This window comes from Lontra canadensis, unplaced genomic scaffold (assembly GCF_010015895.1).
Source record: "Lontra canadensis isolate GAN:19392208 unplaced genomic scaffold, GSC_riverotter_1.0 scaffold1, whole genome shotgun sequence".
NCBI lineage: Eukaryota > Metazoa > Chordata > Mammalia > Carnivora > Mustelidae > Lontra > Lontra canadensis.
The window spans coordinates 6,482,437-6,504,549 of NW_022630995.1; the positions used below are offsets into that span (position 1 = coordinate 6,482,437).

Genomic DNA, 22,113 nt, shown 5'->3' on the forward strand with positions numbered 1-22,113 from the left:
GATAAACTTGAAAATGGAATAAAGGAAGATAAGACAAATTGCTCCTATCCATGGTTTCACTGTCTCAGAGATAACCAATGCTAACATTTTAGTGGGTATCTTCTCAGTCATTTTTCCGTGGGTGAGTTCGACTTCCATGTGGTTATCCAACTATATATCTATATATGATATGCACGTACATACACATAATATGTATATTCTGTTCACTTAGTATTACATTATAGGTGTTTCTCCATGTTACGTCTTTGTCGTGTAACTGAACCCAAGTTCATATGCCCAGCAAGCAGGAAAGCCAGTCACCCAGACAAGGAATGTGCAAGGAAAGCATTTATCGGAGAGGCATCCAAACGAAGAGACAAGGAGAGGCCCGGCCTCAAATCTGCCCCCCGAAAGGGCTTGGGTTGCACGTACTTAAGGATAAGGGGTCAGAATGTCGTGAGGTGTATACATTGAGTGGAATATGCTGATTGGATATGGGGAGAAGAGAGGTGTCCTCCTTTCTCAGCATGTGTGTGCATTCAGGAATCATGTCTCTTCTTGGGCTACATGTTCATTAAATGACAGCAGAAGCATGATAAGTGGGGCAGGGAGAGGGATCTCAGGGTGTGTCATCCCAGAGTTTACTTCGTTCACTCCCGGTCCTTTCTGCCCAGCTACAAGAATTCTTCCCCATTTGTTCCAGTCAGTCTTCACTATTCTCACTGGTAACGATTCAGCTTCTGCAAAACAACCTCCTAAATCAGTCTGGTTGACTGGCGTTTCCTTGGGGTAGAACAGTCAAGCGCGTGTTAACTCAACATGTTGGGTTCAGTCTTTATACTGATACATTTTCATGCGGATGATCTTCCGGAGCTACGGGGGATATATTATTGCACTTCACTTAACCTTTCCCTTCTTGGTCATGTAGATCAACTGTCATTTCATTGTTTGGTTACGACACAAAATGACCATTCTCCCCATTTCTGAGCTTTAAAAGTCCTATTCCCTTCAAAGATTTGAGATTCAAGTGCATTTTCTTGTAGTTCTGTTGTTTTACATTTAAGTTCTTAGGGATCTAATTATCTCCTTACAATTTAGCAAAGGTAGGAACTTTGTTTAAACTTGTGAATTCTGTCCTGTTAGCCCTTTGGTCCTTTACTCATCTCCAAGGCCAGCTGTATACACTTTTTTTTTTTTTTAATGCCAAAGAGATGATAGAAAATTTAGAAATGACATAGTTATTGCTCATTATAAGAGAATACTTATCTCTTTCTCTAAACCTGACTCAGACTCTTCTCTGATATCATATTCCCCCCTCCTCAGGATGGAAACAGAAGTGGCTTTAGATAAATTAGTTTTTGGTTTTTTTTTTTTTTAATTTTTAACTGCTTGAAAGTAAGCAAAATAGGAAGTGATGCCTCCTGCGCCCCTCCTCTTTCTTATCATGTACAAAAGGTGGTGGCCGGGTACTTGTCAGTTTTTTGAAGGCACATGGCAGTCCTGGCTGGCTTAACCTGTAGGAGACAGTTGGGTCAGGGGAACACTTCAAGGATGGGGGACCACTTCCATCTTCAGGAGTGAAGCTGTTTCTTGCACACCCCCAACAAATGCAGGCGGTGTTCTCCCTGCTGACTGCCCCCCTCCCCAGGTTTTCCTCAGCATTCTGCTTTGGGCTCTATGTTTTTCAGTCTTTCCCTTGGTTGACTGGGCAGTGATAACAGAAAGTTAAATACAGGTGCTACTCCACGTTGTTGGGGATAGGCAATATTCTTCTACCCTTCAAGGTTCTTCTAGCTGGTCTAAGAATTAAATTGACATGAGACAAAGATTAACAGGAGAAAATCAAATTTAATTATATGCCCATGAGAAATCCATGTAAGCATGAGATTCCAAAGACAGTGAGGCAAAGTGAGGTACGTATGTCTTCCTGAACTAAGAAGAGGGTGGGAGTCTGGGCCTTCCAAAGGAGGAAAACAATTCGCAGAAAGATGAAGAAGAGTGAATTTTTGGTGGAAGGTTTACACGGCCACTCAGAAAAAACGGGATATAGAAGACTTTGATCAAACAGGCCTTGCTCGATTTCTCCATGTCTGCCCTGCCTAGTTCATATTCTAGTGTGAATTTGTGGTGATGGCTGTCTTCTGGGGCAGGTCCTCTCTCTAAATTCGTTTAGGCAGTTAGCGGGAGGTCAGAGTTTCTTCCTGAGTGGGTTGGGCCTTGGTTGTTTTCAGCGCAAATAATCGATATGCCCAAGTGGCACGTCTGGAGGCAGTTCGTTCTGAACCCCTACAGCACCCCGCCTTGCCTTCGGGCCGTTTCCCTGGCTCTGCCCTCTCTTCCTTGGCATCCCGTCTACTCTGTGACTTGACTTCTTCTCTGAGGTGGCTGGTCAGCCCGGCTGGCCCGGAGCTGCAGGCTCTTCTTAAAGCTTCTCTTAAAGCGTCCTCCTCCTTAGGACCACAGTTTTCTCCCAGCTGCATGGAGGAAACACATCCTCCTTCACGCTGTGCTGCCCGCCCTCGCCCTCTCTCTGCCTCGAATTGGGAGCCCCCTCCTCTCGCACCTGGGAGAAGCCTCCCCCTTCCAGAACCTGCTCCTGCAGGATGCTGACCTCAGGACTCCCATGCCAGCGGCCATCCCTCCCTCCTCTGGGTAGCTGCCTAGCACCTGGAGTCAGCATCAGAGCACTTTCCACAGGCAAAATGGTGTTGGAATGGCTGTCCTCGCATGCTATGCTGTGGGGTTCTTGCAAACAGGAGCAAGATCTTTGCATCTCTCCATCTCGAGAGCTCTGCTCAAGCCTGCTTGCACGTGATATTGGTAACTAGCGCATCCTAGACACTTAGGATGTGCCAGACACATTCGAACTGGATTACGAACTTCCGTGGATTTCATGCTCACAGCAGCCGTCCAAGGAAGGCATGTTATCGTCTCCATTTTACAGATGAGGAAACTGAGGCACAGAATCAAGAAGTAATTTCTGAGTCACAGAGCTCGTAACTGAGGGAGCCAGGGTCAAATGCAGGCCTGGCAGGCAGCTCCCCACCCACGCCGCACCCAGCGAGCTCGTGACTTTCCACTAATTCTCAGCAGAGCGCAGACGAGTGGAGAACCTAATGGCGAAAGATGAGGGTTACGTAGTCCCGCCTGGAGCTGATTTATCCAGCACCTCAGAGGAATTAGAGATTGCTCTGATGTTCATTTTCTAGCTACTTAAAGTTATTCCTTCTGGTTTCCTTATCTCGGCTATTGTTCACCTTCCATGATGGTGATTTTGTTTAATCATTCAGGAGTTTAAAAACCTTTTTGTTTTAAAAGTTGGACTCTGTTTTGTTTTGTTTGTTTGTTTTTAAGATTTTATTTATTTACTTGGCAGAGATAGACACAGTGAGAGAGGGAACATAAGCAGGGGGAATGGGAGAGGGAGGAGCAGGCTTCCTGCTGAGCAGGGAGGCTGACGTGGGGCTTGATCCCAGGACTCTGGGATCACTACCCGAGCCAAAGGCAGACTCTTAACAACTGAGCCACCCAGGCACCCCATAAAGTAAGAACTCTGTTTTAACCAAAAATGATTTTAAATTAACTATCTCTGAAATCAGTCTCGTATCTACCTGAAGTAGTTCATGGTGTATAACTCCCTTTTATTAATGTCCAGGGCCATCACTGTGACTAAAAAACAGTAAGCCAGGGGCGCCTGAGTGGCTCAGTCCCTTAATAGTCTACCTTCCACTCAGGTCATGATCCCAGGGTCCTGGGATCGAGCCCCGCCCCACATCGGGCTCCCTGCTCATTGAGGAACCTTCTTCTCTTTCTCCCTCTGCCGCTCCTCCCTTCTTGTGCGCGCGCTCTCTCTCTCTCTCTGTCAAATAAAGAAATAAATAAAATCTTTAAAAAACAAAACAGTGAGACATAATCTGAGCCTGTGATGTCCTGGACATCAGTAAGAGATTTATTAGCATCTACTAAGTATGAGGCACTTCAAGTACAGTTCCTTAATTAATTGTGTAAGCATAAGATTTGCTTTGCCTTTTTTTTTTTTAACTCTTGTCTCTATTTCTGGAAGTTTCTTTAGTGTTCTTGGATCTGTAGAGCGGTAATCTCTCCCTTCTTGCTCTCGGTCTGCTGTTCCCCAGGAGACCACCCTGCTGGTGGCGGACTGTTGTGGAGGAGCTGTGGGCGAGAACGGGTAACCAGACTTGTTGCTAATATTGTCAAAATTCCCCTCCTTCCACGGGGGCCTCCCAAGGTGCCAGATAAGAGGCTTGGGAGGGGAAACATTTTGGATTTCCTCCACCAGTTGCTGTTCTAAGAGAGCGAGGCCCCTCACCATCCCTCGCCCGGCCTCTGCAGAGTGTGAGGCCCCTTCTGACCGCTAATGAGCACTGTCCTCTTCCAGTTACAACACAGGCCATATGTCAGTCATGCCTCAGGGAGGCTGGTGGCTGGGGAAGTCATGTGGTTCACTATGAGTGACCTGACATGGTCCCTCCATGCCTGCCAAGGGAATTAAGTATCTCTGTGGTCTGGGAACCCTTGGCTTTGACCTTTTGAAATGTATTGAGAAACCGTCAAGTTACCGAGGGCCTAAAGTGATTGGAACCTCTATGTTCAATTCCCCTTTAAAATGTTAGGTTCTGGGGTGCCTGGGTAGCTCAGTGGGTTAAGGCCTCTGCCTTCAGCTCAGGTCATGATCCCTGGGTCCTGGGATCGAGCCCCGCATCGGGCTCTCTGCTCAGCAGGGAGCCTGCTTCCCCCTCTCCCTCTGCCTGCCTCTCTGCCTACTTGTGATCTCTGTCTGTCAAATAAATAAATAAATAAAATCGTTAAAATGTTAGGTTCTTACAGAGTAAACAATAAAGAAAACATTCAAAAAGCCATCTTCAGAGTCAGTGAACATAAACAAACATCCACGAAGCAGGCTCCAGGCTTGGAATTATTCTGGCCTCTAATTTCGTGACATCTGGGTTCAGTGAAAAAAATGTTAAAAGCTTTTGCGAGATTATCAGTTTTCATCATTCATCCGAAAACTTGGCAGAGTTCGTCCCTGGGCTTCTGCGCCTCCGGGGGTCGGCTCCCGGCCCGGCTTTCTCGGAGGGCAAGCTGGTGTTCATCCTAGGGTTACTTTTCCTGTTTTCCTTAGCGGTCAGCGAGGCCACCGTGGAGTCCGGGCCGCAAGTACAAAGAACTGTCCCTAGAGAAGGCTGTCCCCCCGTCACCTCCCTGAAGGAGGCTCTGGGCCACTGGGGTTTCCATCTCGAGGCTCTGTGCTCAGAGTCGGAGGCCGAGGGAGTGGAACTGGTCGAGCTCGGGTCCCTCACCACGGCCAAGGGCAGGAGAGGAAGGAGAGCAGGGCTCTGAGCGGAAGGGAAGGAAATGAGCAGGCGTCAGCCGGCGGGTCTGCGGCTCACTGCTGACCGAGCGCACGAGGCTGGCTGCCACGTACGGCCTCTGTCAGGGTCTCTACTCTTTCCTCATACCTGCAAGGGCGTGTCATTTCTCCCGTTTGGCATTTGTTGGAGGCATTCGTGGGTTTCAGCCGGCAGACACTTACAAAGCGCCTGTTAAGGGAGGCCACATGATGTGGCAGGAAGAACCCCGCGTGTGAGTTAGAAGACTTGGGTTCAAGGTCAGACTCCCCTAATGCCTGTCTGTGCCCTGTGTCCCCGTCTGTAACAGTGGGACAAAGCCGCTTAGCTCTGTCTGGGCCACAGCCTTGTCATAAGGGCTGAATAAAATCAGATGAAATCGTGTGGTTAAACCCTTGGAGAAGCCGTGCAGGGTCCGATATTTATTTATTGTGCATAGCTTGGTGCTTTATGATAAAGAGCAAAGACATCTATTTTAATGCATATCTGTATTTACGTTGGTTATTCGCTTCTTGTCTATTTTTATCTTAAATTCTAGGAACTGAGATATACAAGGTTTGTTAGTCTACCTGAGGCATCAAGATGAGTCCCGCCACAATCTAGAGGAAGTCACTAAGCAGTTTAGTGCCAAAGGCATGGTCCCAACAGCCCCCTCCGCTCCGCAGCGTTCAGGGGTGTGGCCATGGTCAGGAAAGGCCTGGGAGGAGGTGGGGGGTAGCCTTTGTACCTTTGTCAGAATTATAAACTCTTACTGATTAGCTGTGTCCAATAGAAATATAATGTGAGCCATATACTTAATTTAAGATTTTTCCCATAGCTACATCTGAAAACAAAGCAAAAAGAAACAGGTGCAATTAATATGAATAATATATTTTTATTTTACCCACTGTGTTTAAAGGAGTATCATTTCAAAGCAGGTAATCAATATAAAACAATTCGGGAGAAATTTTACTCTCCTATTTTGGTGATGTTTTTGAAATCTGGTGTGTCTTTTACCCTCACAACACGTCTCAGTTCCGATTTGCCACAGTTCAACAGCTTAGGAGACCCGTGGCTATGGGGTCAGACAGCTCAGCCCTGATGGAACCAGAATAAGACGAGGCAAGCAGCAGAGGGAGAGAAGCAGCAGAGACTGGAATTCAGTGAGCACCGGCTGTGACCAAGCAGGGCCAGGACTAGCATTCATTCACTGGACGAACAAATTTATAGGATCCTGTTTTTATTTGGAATTTTGATATTTTGCTCATCATGAATGTTTTTGCATTAATTTGGATTTTTTAAAAAATGCATTACAATATGATTTACCTTCATATTGTAGTGTTGTGTTCTGGTGACTGTTATATTTTTCATGCAAAGCAAGTGCCACACACACACACACACACACACACATACACATATACACACCCAGCCTTAGTGAGGTGCTGGCTCCAGGCCCTTCCTGTGAACTTCCTAATACTCCATCCGGGGCATGAACTTGAACCAAACTGAGCTATTTACCAAAAGCAGGAGCCATCTCCTCTAATTTAAGTAAGCCTTGGGCATTTATTTTGTTCAATGAATTTTCAACTGAATTCAAGTTAGGAATAAAAAAATCTTTGGAAAATAATTTGAAATTCAGACTGAATCTGTGAACTGAAAATTTTGAAAATTTTTCGAGCGCAAACTATAACACAGGAGAGAGTTCATCGGCCTTGATTTCCTGGTCAAGGGGACCCTGGACCATCGCGCCCCGGCCTCCCCTCTTGTAGGGGAAAAGAATGAAAAGGACAGTGTTTTGAGAAGACTGTCAGAGGCCTCATTTCCTTCCCACATTTCCCACATTCCACTTATTCTCCAGCCTTTACGGGGTACTTATCTGCAGGCTCTCTCCGTAATGATTATAGTGGGAATGTTGTGTTGGAAAAAACTTTGATATTAAAAGAAAGGTCAAAAATTGCTTTTTACAGTGGTACCGATTTCAAACAGAATCCTCTTTCTTTTAGGGAACTTAGAAACAAAGCAGATATTCAATTTGGAGAAAATGGAACAACGATTTCTGCCGTTAGCAACAAGGCCTACGTTTTTGAACGAAATCAATCTGTTGGAGACCCTAAAGTTGACTTAATTAGAACGTTAAATATTCCCGCGGTGGTAAGTAGGCATTTTCGGTATCGTTATTGTGGCTTTGAGAAGCAAGGAAAAAGCTCAGTTAAGGCTGTTACGTTTTTACATTTAAGAGTTATGAAGTTATGTTAAAAATAAACATCTATAAAAATATAAATACATTTTTACACTTCCCTTCCTTAGAGTTCATCTGAGACTTTTTCCAGACTTTTTCAAATGGTGACATAATCTCAAAGATGTTTTCAATGCTCCAAAGACAAGATCTTTTCAAATGGTGACATAGTGCAAATTTTAGGCCTCCCCACGCCCAGTTTCTTGCTGTGTGTTCAGGATCAGCTCTTGTGCAGATGAATATGGATTTTTTAAATAGGGATTTTGGGGGGGGGCGCGGAGAGTGAATAATTTTTTAAAGATTTATGTGCCCCTTGTTTTGGTTCGGAAGGTCCAGCAACAGAATTGGCATGCCACTTCTTAGTTTAGGTTTCGATCTTAGATTTTTTAAATTCCCAAAATATATACTGACTCCCCCCCGCCCCCCGCGCGCCTTAATAAACAGCAGAGACGGGGCTGAGTGCAGCCCAGCAGGATTTCCCTGGGCTCAGTTACAAGGACCAGCCCATCTGAGAAAGATGCAGGAGACCCAGGGGACAACTTCCCCGTTCGCCTACAGCAGCCCCCTCCGAGGCTCCCACTCTGAGTCCTGGGCGGCAGCGACCCATGCCGCTGGACACTCAGGCGGACCCAGGACCCAGACAGGACCAGAGCCTGGATTTGACCTCGTCCCGCTGCCTCGGCGGCGGGGTCCGGCTCAGAGGGGCGGCGGCGCCACCTCGTGGCCGGAGATGCCAGCGCGGTTACAAGCGTCTCTCCGTCCCCGGGCGTGGGGAGGGGACCCGAGCCGCCTGCGGCCGGGCGTGCCGAGCTCACACTTACAATCCACAGGGCCCAGAAGGGCCAGGACCTGAAGGGTTTTGTTTTTGCACACGCAGCCAGGGAGGCTCTTTCTGCCTGGCTTTGCGGCTGTTGGGTCTCAGCATCGACTGTTGCGCTTCCAGCCCGCTCTGCCGGAGGGAGGGGCCGTAGCAGCGCGGGGGGAGGGGTGGAGGGGAGGGCGGGGGGGCTCTGCCCCCTGAACCTGCCTGTGCCCCTCAGACTGCGATGGAGTGGGCGCAGCTCCGCTTCCTCCGGGAGCTCATCGAGGCCCTGCTGAAGGCCTACCAGCAGACGCTCTTCGTGACCCACACCGTGCACGAGCTGCTCTGGGGCTACAAAGACGAGATCTTGTCCCTCATCAACGTCTTCAAGCCCGAGATCTCGCCCTATTTTGGCCTGTACTATGGGGTAAGTTGATGTTTCTTTTCAGAACCTCTTTATTGAGCTGGTGTGGGGGGGAGGGGCACTGCGCGCCAGATTCCGTCTTCGCTTTGGGCTTCTTCCAGAAGACCTGGCATTCTGGACGTCTTGTAGAGTTCGTGAAAAATAAGAAAGTATTTAATTTTTAGGGGGAAAAAAGTGCTTCTCCCACAATTCCAACATGCTACCAGCACCGACTCTGAACGAGAGCAGTTATGAAAAATACATAGAGTGACTGTGCCACTCATCAGGTGGGATCTTTCCAAGTGTCATAAATTTTAGTGATCAAGGCCAAGTCTCCACCGAGCCCGTGCGTCACCTGACAGGGACAAATAAACGAAACAGGCACATGTAATCCATAAGGGGTGGTGGCTCCATGCTACATTTTCAGATGTGCCATTCACCAAAGAGTCTGGATGATCTGAAACTGTGTCGCTCATCTGTGATTTCTTATGCTCGTAAGTAGAATTTTGTGTGGTTCCTGGCAGATTTTATTCACTTTGACTTGAAATAAAAAAAAAAAAAATTTCAGGTTTCAGGTAATTACTGTTCAAAGCATATGTTATTGCTGCCTGAGTTTCAAATGCATTTTAGTTCAAAGGAATTTTGAAAATCCGTCTTCCCTCCACCAAAAATAAATAAATAAATAAATAAAAATCAAAAATAAAAACCTGTGTTTTTGAAATGGATAGTGAGAGGTTGGTAATGACAAACTTAAGAAGAAAGTGTTAGATGAAGGGTGAGGTCTGAGACTGTGATGCATTTCCTCATCTTTAAGTTTGTGGTTATTCCCTGGTTCTCACTACTCAAGAACCTCACTCTTATCCTGTCATCTTCTAGCATGTTCCTCCATATCTGTGGCAAAGGCTGATAATACTGCCCCTGTGCCGTCAAGGGTATACAAACCTTGGACACCATCCAAACAAAATAGTAAAAAAGTTTTTAACATGATTTATGTAAGAGTTGGAGGTCCTGGGACTAGCGCTGGGCTGAGCCTGAATCCTTCACTCTGGGTGAGCTTGATAAATGCTCCCTAGAAGATCCCATCTGATAGGAGCCCAGCTTCCGTAAGGCCAGAGGAAGCACCAATTTCTTCTTAAACTGTGGCTGGACCTCCCTTCTTGAAAATACTTGAGGAGAACTTCCAAGGAGAGAGAAACGCAAGCAGTCTCCATGCCCAGCACAGAGCCCGACTCAGGGCTCAGAGCTCACAACCTGATATCACGACCTGACCCCAAATCAAGAGACAGGTGCTTAGCTGACTGAGCCACCCACGTGGCCCAACAAAGCTTTCCTTAAGGCCCTTCGGGTCCCAGTGACTTCTCTCCACCTGCCAGGTAGATCCTGTCCCTAAGACCTCAGTATTTTTTTTGGCAACTTTCCATTGTATAGCCGCCTTTTTTTTTGTTTTTATATCATTGACTTCATCAGACTTATAACTAAGATCCTTCTGTATCTCTTTAAAATGTAATCCATGTTTATGGACTCGTTAAGAAATTGGCATTTTTTGCTTTCCCGAGGCAAGGATGTGTTGTTTTATGTATTTCTTTCTTTCTTCCTTTCTCTGGCCTTGCCCTTTGCCACTCCTTGCAGACACCACCATATCCTCACAGGGCCCCGCTAGAGAAAAGCCCTGTCCCATTGCTCAGTAGATCATATGTGGTGTGGGTCTCCCACAGCCAGGAACAGAGCATAAGACCTGCAAACAGAGGGCCTGGATGGACGTTCTGACTTTTTCACTTCATAACTGTGGGGCTATTTCTGAATCTTGGTTTCATCATGTGTGACTTAAGGCTAAAAGTGTCCACGGTTCCAAAGCTGTTTTGCGAGGCTAAGTGAGAAGTCCATAAAAATTCTTCCAAAACTACAGATCACAGTATGCATTTCAGGAGTCGCAATCCTTTCCCCCCATGCCTGGCTCCAGAGAGGACCCTGAGTTCGTATGAGTGACTCGTGAATCTTTCCATTTGGGTTCCAGACACACTACCTGAGGTTGTGTTGGGGAAAAGGCAGTTTCTCTTACCGGTTTGTCATCTGCTCTGGTCAAATACTGATTCTTCAGCCAATAGCACAGGAGTTCACACCTGCGCCGCCATCCATCCGAAGACCGGGACAGGCTGCGTGGGGGGAGGCACACCACCCTTGGCACCCACTCTTTTGCCCCTGCCTGAGCCTGGCCGAAATCTTTTCTGACTCCTGGTGGGCTTGTGGGAGCCTTCCCCTTGGAGGTACCAGGCCATTGAGCGCTCTTCCTCCAAAGACTCTAGTGACAAGGTAGCCAGACGATTACTGGGGAGGGACCAGGTGCGAGCACAAGCAGGATAAGTGATGCAGACATTGGCACAGAGCTTCTGAGAAGGAGGACCAGGTTGAATGCCAGATGCTCACATTGCATTTTGCAGGGCCAATCAGCGTGGTTTTACCCATTGATTTTAGGGCATCTCTGGTCTTGGCATTAGAGCACACGCGCACCTCCCACTGGAGGTGGGTTCTGGGGTATATAAAATTCTAGTTGTCAGAAAGTGCCTTTGAGAGGTCAGCCCATCCTTCGGGGGTAGGGGTGGGGGTCAAGCTTCCGTTACGGTCGTGGTAGGACTGTGGTGGTCCTAGCTCAGGGCCCCCCTCCATCTCCCACAGTAATATGTTCCTTGCACCCAGTGCACATCCGTGCCAGGACAACATAAAACCTCTTTATTCCTGCTTGTCCTCAAAGAACAAACGTTCCAGCAAGAGACAAGCATTCTCATGCAGTGTCTGACTCTCGGGCAGAAAACAGCTGGGGAAAACCCTTTCTGAATTTCTGTGAAATATTTAAATGCTTTTCTACTTTGCTTAGCCCCTATCTGAGTTAAGTGGAGGACTTTAGGAATCAGCATCCGTTCAATTTTTTATAAAATTGGTGGTTTGGCATTTTTTTAAGTGAAGTATTTGAATTTTCTCTAAGTTGGTATAATGTTCACAGTGCTCTCCCTAAAATGTCATTTTTCTCGTATCTTAAAGTCATTTGAAGCTTCAGGTGGGGAATACGATGTGACCATTATGGAGGTGGACTGAGTTGATATATTGACATAGTTGGTGCGATTATGTTAAGTGATGGAAACAAGAACCAAAGTAGGCAAAACACATGAGAAGAGAATTCACAAAGAGTCTGAATTTTTTTAAGGCAGAGCTGAATGATGTGAGAAAAGGGTTCAACCTCAGGGAATAGAGAAATGCAAAAAGAGATAAGAAATCTTGTTCATTTTGGCTTCATCTAATTAGCAGAGCTTAACGAAAGCAACTTGGGGAATGTAAACTGATTGACTCTGCTATTTCCACCACCTTCTAGCCGGCTGACCTTGAGCAACTTGATAAAATGTATCAAAAGGCTTAAACATGTTGGTGTTCTTTTCTCTAGTGATTTTATTTCTATGGGTCTTTGTAGAAAACAAAAGTACTGACAGTGCTTTTAAGCATAAAGATATTCATACAATATTATTTGTAGTAGCAAAAAAATTCAAAATTAAATGTCCAATAATAAGAGAATAATTAATTATTTCTACATAATGTTGTGGAGTCATTAAATTATACCTCTGAAGAACTTCTGGTAACAGGGGAAATATGTTAAGTAAAAAAGTGTGTGTGGGGGGGGGGCGCCTGGGTGGCTCAGTGGGTTGAGCCGCTGCCTTCGGCTCAGGTCATGTTCCCAGGGTCCTGGGATCGAGCCCCCACATCAGCCTCTCTGCTCAGCAGGGAGCCTGCTTCCTCCTCTCTCTCTTTGCCTGCCTCTCCATCTACTTGTGATCTCTATTTGTCAAATAAATAAATGAAATATTTAAAAAAAAAAGATATAATTCACTTATCATAAATTCACTATTTTAGAGTGGACAATTTAGCAGTTTTTAGTATAGTCACAAGATCATGCAACCACCACCACTAGGTAATTTTAGAGTATTTTTGTCATCCTCCCCCCCCAAAACCCCATAATCAGTAGTCATCTCCATTTCTCCCGTTCCACTGATCTACTTTCTGTCTCTATGGATTTGCCTGCAAATCTATAGACATTTTTTAATAGTTAAAAGGTTTGTGTCTTTTCTGGTTTTCTTTCTGCTTCTGCAAAGAAAAGTAAGATCATGCTTTTTGTTTGAGACAGAACACAAGAAATCCCCCCACACATGTGCGCAACCTCTCTCCTGCCCCTTTGGGGGTGCTGGGACCGCTGGTGCTAGACAGGAGTGGCCAGGCTGGCCCCAGCTGAGAGAGGAGAAGAGTCAGGGCTCTGTGTGGGAGCTTCTTCAGAGCCAGAGAGGAAGGGAGTTTGGGAATGGAGCTTGGCTTTGTTGCGCAAAAAATAATATTAAAAACCTCAACATACATGCCCGCTCTCCAGATGGGGCCAAGAGGCACTGCCTCTGATGGACCCATCTCTGGCAGTTGGACATTCATATGCAAGTTGGACATTCCTGTAAATGGAATCATACAATATCCCACCTTTGTGTCTGACATTTTTTATTTAGCATCGTGTTTACCAGGTTCATCCACGTTGTAGCAGGTATCAGCCCTTAATTCCTTTTATGGCTGAGTTCTATTCTGTTTTACGCATAGACCATACTTTGCTTATCTGCTCATCAGTTGTTGGGTGTTTGGGTTCTTTCTACATTTTGGCTCTTAAGAATAATGCTGCTCTGAACATTTGTGCACAAGCTTTGTAGGGACGTTGACTATCTACCTGGGAATGGAGTTGGATTTGGGGTCCTATGGTAATTCTGTTCGACTTTTTGAGGAACCACCAAATTGTTTTCCGCAGCAGCTACACCATTTTCCATTCCCACCAGCAGTGTGTGAAGGCTCCCATTTCTCCAGATCCTCACCAATGTTTGTTATTTTCCTTAAGATTTATTTATTTTAGAGAGAGAGAGCATGAATGGGAGAGGCAGAGAGAGAGGGAGAGAGGATCTCAAGCAGACTCCACAATGAGAGCGGAGCCTGACACGGGGCTCAATCTCATGACCCCGAGATCATGGCCTGAGCTGAAACCGAGAGTTGGACGCTTTACTGACTGCACCACTCAGGCGCCCCATTTTCCTTTTTTTCTTTTATCGCCATCCTGGTGGGTGTGAAATAGTGTTGTGGCTCTGATTTGCATTTCCCTGAAGACTGATGGTGTTGAGCATCTTTTCATGTACTTGTTGGCCATTCAAATATTTTGGAGAAATGTCTCTTCAAATCCTTTGTCCATTATTTAATTGGGCTCCTACTTTTTAAAACCATATGTAATAATATGATTCATATGGCATTTAGTCAAATAGTCACCGTATTCCTGGTTCAGTCTTATGTAACAATTACACCCAGATAGGATGGTTTTGTGAAGCTTAAGTTTCTCAGTTACTGTATCGTCAGGGTTCTCCAGAAAAACAGAATCAGTAGGAGATCTAGATCTACTACCTGTATCTGTAGTATCTATCTAAGAGATTTATATGTATTAAGGAATTGGCTTATGCAATGGTGGGGGCAGCAGGTGGCCGGTCTGAAATCCATAAGACAGGCTGGCAGACTAGAAACTCAGGCAGGATTTCTAAATTGCATAATTGGGAATTCCTTTTGTCCAGCAAACTTCAGATTTTGTTTTTAAGACCTTCAACTGATTGGATGAGTCCACCCACATTATCAGTGGTAATTTACTTGAAGTCAACTGATTTTAATATTAATCATATCTACAAAATACAACACTATCTAGACTAGTGTCTGACCAGGCAACTGGGCACCATATTCTACCAAGTTGACACATAAAATTAACAATCATGGTTTCTTAAAATGATCCTATTCACTCATTTTCAGAAAAATGGGACTAATGATGGAGACTATGTTTTTCTAACCGGAGAAGACAATTACCTTAACTTTACAAAGATTGTGGAATGGAATGGAAAAACGTAAGTGTACCAGTTTACTAGTGTAATTATTTTTTAAATTTCTGTTTAAATTGAATGTCCATTTATATATTATTTCAAAAAATACTAACGCTGTCATTTTTTTGCATGAAAACTCTATAAATATGTAAAATATCTTTGTAATTACTATTGTATAAATCAAGATTTGGGCAACACACTTTATAAATTAAATATCAGTGTTTTGTAGACTGCTCATGGCGAGGCATGCGTTACAAGCAGGGAAAACTTTCACTTTCCACGTGGTCATTGAATGATTTATAGCTACAGCACAAATACTTTAAAACCACTTGTTTTGGGGGGAGAGGGAAGAGTTTCTCTTTTTAATTTAGTGATTGTGGATTGTTCACATGTTTTTCTTTAAGGATAAAAATACATGTGAGTTCACCATCGTGGTATTCCAGAAATCTATTTTAACATTTATAACTTAAACTACTTCCAAAAAGTTGCTGAGACAACTTGCAATAAAGCTACGTATAAGCCAAGATACTTTAAATCAGAGGAATTAGAAACCTTGGAGAGAAAAGGAGGGTAATTCTTCAGGGACAGAAGTAAGAGGAACTCTGTTCTTGAACATTAAATTTACATATAAGCTTCACAGAAATATGGGCCAAAAAAACTGGTGTGGAATATAAGGGAACCTCTCTGTACTACCTTTGCAACTTTTCTGTAAATCTGAAACTATTTTTAAATAAAAAGTTTATTTAAATTTTAAAAAGCACCCATGTCTGTGTACATAAACATACATTTGTGTATACACACTTCAGAATAGGTCAGATCCCTTAAAGAATATGTGAGAAGCTGGTAATAGTGTTGCCCCTGGAGGGGGAAACGTGGATGGCCAGGGCACTGGCCCCAGGGAGATTTACTAAAAGTGGATTTTGTTTTAGACTCAATCTGTTATTTTCTTTCTAATCTTTTAATAGCACAGTATTATCCTTTTAAATGTGTATCACAATTACTGATACAGTTATAATATAATGATACAGTGTTTGGTATATTGGACTTTTTTTCTGATTTCTGTGTGTTCTACCCTCAGATTTTTATGGTTCATATTTAATAATATTTTTCTGACAAAATTGAAAGCTGTCTATTTGTCTCTTCTCCCAAACAGAACACTAACTACCAATTTTGTAACATATTACACCCATCTTCCGTGCTATTTCACATTCTTTGTAAGCCAAATATAAGTAAAATGTTTATTATGTTTATAGTAAATAATTAATAAACCTGTTTTATTAAATTTCCTTTTTTAGTTTTCTGGGCAATTTTACTGAAATTCTAGTTAGTTAACCTACTGTGCAACATTAGTTTCAGGTGTACAATATAATGATTCAGCACTTCAACATACGACACCCAGTGCTCATCACAGGTGCCCTCCTTAATCCCCATCCCCCATCTAGCCCATCCCTCCGGCAGCCCTGTTTGTTCTCCGTAGTTAAGAGTCTCCTCTGGTCTGCCTCCCTCTGCTTTATTTTTCCCTTCATCTATATTCACTGTTTTGTTTTCTTAAATTCCACAGACAAGTGAAATCATATGGTATCTGTCTTTCTCTGACTTATTTTGCTTAGCCTAATGCACGCTAGCTCCATCCACATAATTGCAAATGGCAAGATTTCATTCCCTTTATGGCTGAGTCATATTGCATTTTGTATATACATGTACCACCTCTTCTTTATCCATTCATCAGTTGGTGGACATTTGGACTCTTTCCTTAACTTGGCTCTTCTTGGTAATGCTGCTATAAATACTGGGGGGCCTGTGTCCTTTTGAATCTGTATTTTTGTATCCTTTGGGTAAATACCTGGTAGTGCAGTTTCTGGGTGGTAGAGTAGTTCTATTTTCAACTTTTAGAGGAACCTCCGTACCGTTTTCCAAAGTGGTTGTACCAGTTTGCATTCCCACTAACAGTGGAAGAAGGTTTCCCTTTCTTCACATCCTCACCAATATCTGCTGTTTCCTGTGTGGTTAATTTTAGCCATTCTGACAGGTGTGAGGTGGTAGCTCTTCGTGGTTTTGATTTGTATTTCCCCAATGATGAATGATGTTGACCATCTTTTCATCTGTCTCTTAGCCATCTGCATGTCTTCTTTGGAAAAACTCATGTCTTCTGCCCATTTCTTAACTACACTAAAAATATATATATATTCTGCTGCTTTAGGGTGAAAAAATATATTCATACTATATAAAAAAACATTTATATGTTTTTATATAATAATATATAATATATATTAGACATGTTATATAATATATTAGATATTATTTATCTATATAGATATATAGATAGATGATATCTAATAGATATTGTATATCTAATATATATCTAATGTATAATATATAATATAGTATTATAATATATTCTCTATATATCCCCTATTCTTTTCTCTCTATATATATTAAGTCCATCTGGTCCAGTGTGTCATTCAAAGCCATTGTTTCCTTGTTGATTTTCTGCTTAGTTGATCTGTCCATTGCTGTAAATGAGGTGTTAAAGTCCCCTACTATTACTGTATTGTTATCAATGAGTTTATGTTGGTTATTAATTGATTTGTTTAATTGGGTGCTCCCACATAGGGGGCATAGATTTTATAATTGTTATGTCTTGTTGGATAGACCCCTTTTATTATGATATAGTGCCCTTACTCATCTCTTGCTACACTCTTTGGTTTAAAATCTAGTTTGTCTCATATAAGTATGGCCACTCCAGCTTTCTTTTGATATCCATTGGCATGACAAATGGTTCTCTATCCCCTCACTTTCAATCTGCACGTGTCTTTAGGTCTAAAATGAGTCTCTTACTCTTAATCATAGGAAACAAATTGACGGTTGCTGGAGGGGAAGAGGGTGGAGGGATGGGGTAACTGGGTGATGGAAATTAAGCGGGGGGCACATGATGTGATGAGCACTATTACATGAGACAGATGAATCACTGGCCTCTACCTCTGAAACCAACAATACATTATATGTTAATTTTTAAAAATAATAATAAATAAATAAATATAAATAAACAACTACAGAGGAAATAAATAGATAAATAAACATCACATGCACAGAAAAAAGAAAAGAAAATAAAGAGTCTCTTGCAGGCAGCTTATTGATGGGTCTTATTTTTTCATCCATTCTGATACCCTGTGTCTTTCGATTGGCACATTTAGTCCATTTACATTCAGAGTGATTGTTGGTGATACAAATTTAGTGCTGTTGTGTTACCTGTAAAGTCAGTGTTTCTGGAGATTTTCTCTGTTCTTTTCTAATCTTTGTTGCTTTTGGGCTTTCTTTCCCACTCAAAGAGTCCCCTTTAATCTTTCTTGCAGGGCTGGTTTAGTGGTCCTGAACTCCTTTAGTTTTGTATGTCCGGGAAACTCTTTATCTCTCCTTCTATTCTGAATGACAGCCCTGTGGGATAAGGTATTCTTGGCTGCATATTTTTCCTTTTTAGCACATTGAATATATCATGCCACTCTCTCTGGCCTTTCAAGTTTCTGTGGACAGACCTTCAGGGAACTTCATGTGTCTACCTTTGTAGGTTAGGGTTTTTTTTTTTTCCTTACTGCTTTCAGGATTTTTTTCCCTTATCTCTGCATTTTGCAAATTTTACTATGACATGTCTTGGTGTTGGACAACTTTTGTTGATTTTGGTGGGAGTTCTCTCTGCCCTCTTGATTTAGATGTCTCTTTCCTCCCCCAGATTAGGGAAGTTTTTAGCTATAATTTGCTCAAATAAACCTTCTACCCCTTTTTCCCTCTCTTCTTCTGGAACTCCTAAGATATACGTGTTATTACACTTTATGGAGTCATTGAGTTCCCTAAGTCTGTGTTCATAATCCAACATTTTTCTTTACAGCTTCATTGTTTTCCGTAATTTTATCTTCTACATCACGTGTTTGCCCCTCTGATTCTTCCGTTCTTGTGATCATTAAATCCAGCTGGTTTTGCATCTTGGTTATGGCATTTTTAATTTTGCCCTGACTAGTTTTAGGTCTTTTATGTCTGAGCTAAGGGACTCCCTGATGTCTTCTATGCTTTTCTCTAGCCCAGCTAGTATCCTTATGATTATTGTTTTAAATTCTGGCTCAGGCATATTATTTATATCTGTGTTGATTAGCTCCCTGACTGTGAACTCTTCTCACTCTTTTATTGAGGATAAATTCTTCCATCTTGGCATTTTGTCTAGGTCTCTGTCTTCTGTGTTATGAAAGCCTGTTATGTTTCTTGCTTCTGAGATAATGACTATATTAAGAGGAGGTCCTATACTGTCCAGGGACTGGAGCTTCAGGAGGTGTCTCTGTTACGTGCTGTGCACATTCTGCTGTTGTGTTTTGGCTGCTCTTTTTGTCAGGTCAGGCCTCTGTAGGGTGTCTCCTTGCTTGCAGTGGGGACTGTTTGGACCCTGTCCAGTGTGCGGTGAGCTTTAACTAGGTGTGTTTTGTTCTGCCTGTTAGGAGAGATTAGATCCTGTTTTCCCTAGAGCTGAAGCTTTGCAGTGCTCTGTGGTCAGTAGACTTGGTGAGCATGGAGGGTTTGTGCTGGTCCTCTGGGGGGCCGACATCCTGCTGCTCTGATTCTCAGGCACCCCTGCCCTGGTTCAGAAGCACTTGTAGAGAGTAGGGGGACTTGGTGTAAGCAGCTCAAGCCTTCACTGTGGGTGTGGTGCTGCTCACTGAAGTCTGTCTGTGCTGATGTACAGGGGAGAAAACTGGTGGCAGCCTGCTCTCTCATCCCCAAAGAGGGGCATGCACGCCCGCCATTGTTCAGGAAGCCTCCAAGAAGAGCAAACACTCTCCCCTCTTTTGTCTCAGATTTCCCTCATGTCCCTGCCTTCACCTTGTCAGTGTCTGAGCCATCTGCCCACCCAGTGGCATTGTGGCTTTTGTCTCAGGACCGCCAGCTGGGTTTCAAAACTCCAAATTTTAGGGACCCAGCATGGCACAGATGGGCACTGATCCTCTCGGGGAGAGTCTTGCCATACTGCAGCTGGTGCCAGTATGTCCCAGAAGGGCAGTCACACGCACGCCCAGGGGCTTCGAGTTTACAGTAAAGCACAGTAAAAAGCCCGCAGCTGGGTTAGTGGCCCGCAGCAGGTGTCTCTGCTCCTGTGCTGATGAACGGGACAGCACATTAGCACCTGCTGGCTCCTTTGTCTCTAGAGAGGCAATGCCACTTCTCCCAAGTGCACTCCAAGAAGGGGAACCATCTCTCCTCGTGCCACCCAGGGGATCCTCCGACCACACTGTCTGCTCCTGGGCCTCCGCCCTCCTTCCCCACAGGAGCACCGCTAAGCCCGCGAGGCTTCACCCCAGCAGTGGTGCAGAATTCTAAAACGTTAGATGTAAAAACTTGTGATTATCAGCCCCTCTCGTTTTCCCCGTCAGTGGTTTTGGGAAAGTGTTTTTCTTGTGTGATAACCTGCAGCCTGTGCCCCTTTTCTGTCTCTCTTTCTCTCTCTGTGATCAGGGGCCCCCCTCCCCTCAGCACTGGCGATTCTTTTTTCCCCAAATCACGTCCCCACATCTCCTACCTTCCATGATGTGGCCCCTTTTCTCCCTCTAGTTGTGCAGTTTGTTCTGTCAGTCCTCAGATTGGTTTCCTGGTGTTCTGAGTGATTTGCTGTTTAGCTAACTGTGTTTGAGAGACGGGGCAAGCACGAGGTCCTCTTCCTACTCTGCCATCTTAAGTCCATCCTCAAGAGCCGATCATACCTATCTCGAACTCTGCTGTGAGTGGACTAGCTCTGAACAAGGCTATGGTGCATGCTAAACTGAATCACTATTTTAAGCAAATGAGTATTTCTAAACCGCTACATAGGATATTCTTTTTTGCAGGAAGGAAAGGGGGATTTTTAGACGTTGCCTCTATCAGAATTGATTTGGGGATCAGGTGCCTACCCTCCTGATCCAATCCCTAACCAGAGTCCCCCTTGTGTCTGCGTATAAATAAGCTTCTGTGGGTAGTTGGCTCCCAATTAAGGCTTGAAAAGTCCCGACCATCTGTAAAGATCTAAAATAGAATGTGATAGTCTCCTCTTCCTTGTGCTCTTCAATCACAGGTCCCTTGACTGGTGGACAACAGACAGATGTAATATGATCAATGGAACGGATGGAGATTCTTTTCACCCCTTGATAGACAAAGAGGAAATTCTTTATATCTTCCCATCTGAATTTTGCAGGTAAGAACTTTCCAGATAAGTTATTTGATTGTAGGACCACCAAAAGGGTGAGGAATATAGGCAGCTACCCTCCGTAGGCCTGGACATTTCTGCTTAATCAGTGACAAATGCTGGGGTGCCTGGGTGGCTCAGTGGGTTAAGCCTCTGCCTTCAGCTCAGGTCATGATCTCAGGGTCCTGGGATCGAGCCCCGCGTCGGGCTCCCCGCTCAGCGGGAAGCCTGTTTCTCCCTCTCCCTCTGCTGCTCCCCCTCATGTCTCTCTCTCTGTGTCAAATAAACAAAATCTTAAAAAAAAAAAATTCCTGACAAATGCTGGCGGCGTGTTGAGAGATGGTTGGCGTTGCGGTTCACGGTACAGGCTCCAGAGCCCGGCTGTGCCGGTGGATTTGAACGCCAGCTCCAACTCCTACAGCTGTGTGACCTTGGGAAGGTCGTCCAGCCACCCTGTGCCTCACTTTCCTCATTTGTAAAACAAAGATAGAAGCAGCTGCCTGCCTCGGGAGTTGTCCTCGGCACAGATGCGTCACTGTCAGTGAAGCGCTTCTCCCGGGGCCCGCCGGACCGTGTCCGTGTCCAGAGGCGGCTCTTAGTGACTACGACAGGCGCTGTCCAGTGTGATAACGGTCAGCAGTCAGCTGACCAGGGGCTACGCAGGAGATCACTCAGACCGTTGTGTCTAGTTCAAGTTTGCAGGCATTTGCTGAGCTGTCACTTCCCTTAGATCATACCTGCTCCCACTTGCCCTGTAAGCTCTCCCTCTCTCCCCCCTGCTCCTTCATGATTCTGGCTCCTCTCTGGGAGGAAGGCATCCTGCTCTCCATCCAGATTCCTGTCCCCCCATCAGCCCCTGCCCTTTCTTCCCCCGTCACCCCAAACTGCCTGAACAAATGGCTGACTCGCCCCGCCTCCACATCCTCCCCACTTACCCCGAAAGCCCTTTCATGGAGCTCCTCAAAATCCCAAGGGGTTTAGTCTCATTTGACACTGTCGGTCCAGTGCTCTGAAGAATGGCTGTTCTGGGGTTCCGTGGCTCACACGATTGCAGCGCCTGGCCGGCCAGTCCTGCTGGGGACAGCGGTGGCATCATAAATCTACCCCCTCCTGCGTCCACTGTGATGTCTCCCCAGAAAGAGCTCTGGCATCAGCCCCCACCGTTCCGTCCCTGCTGCCCGTACCTCGTTCCTGGCCTTTCCAGCTCCCCCACAGGACACCACAGTCCGCC

The 22,113-nt window shown here is 44.7% G+C and overlaps 1 protein-coding gene across 1 annotated transcript in view; it reads left to right on the forward strand.

The window, feature by feature from the left end:
- SCARB2 (scavenger receptor class B member 2) overlaps positions 1–22,113 on the forward strand; it is a 70,008-nt gene that overhangs the window by 26,124 nt on the left and 21,771 nt on the right. Inside the window, exons 3-6 of the mRNA XM_032837136.1 lie at positions 7,328–7,475; positions 8,601–8,789; positions 14,619–14,710; positions 20,772–20,891. Coding sequence (XP_032693027.1) covers positions 7,328–7,475; positions 8,601–8,789; positions 14,619–14,710; positions 20,772–20,891 — 549 coding nt within the window. The remainder of the gene's footprint in view (positions 1–7,327; positions 7,476–8,600; positions 8,790–14,618; positions 14,711–20,771; positions 20,892–22,113) is intronic.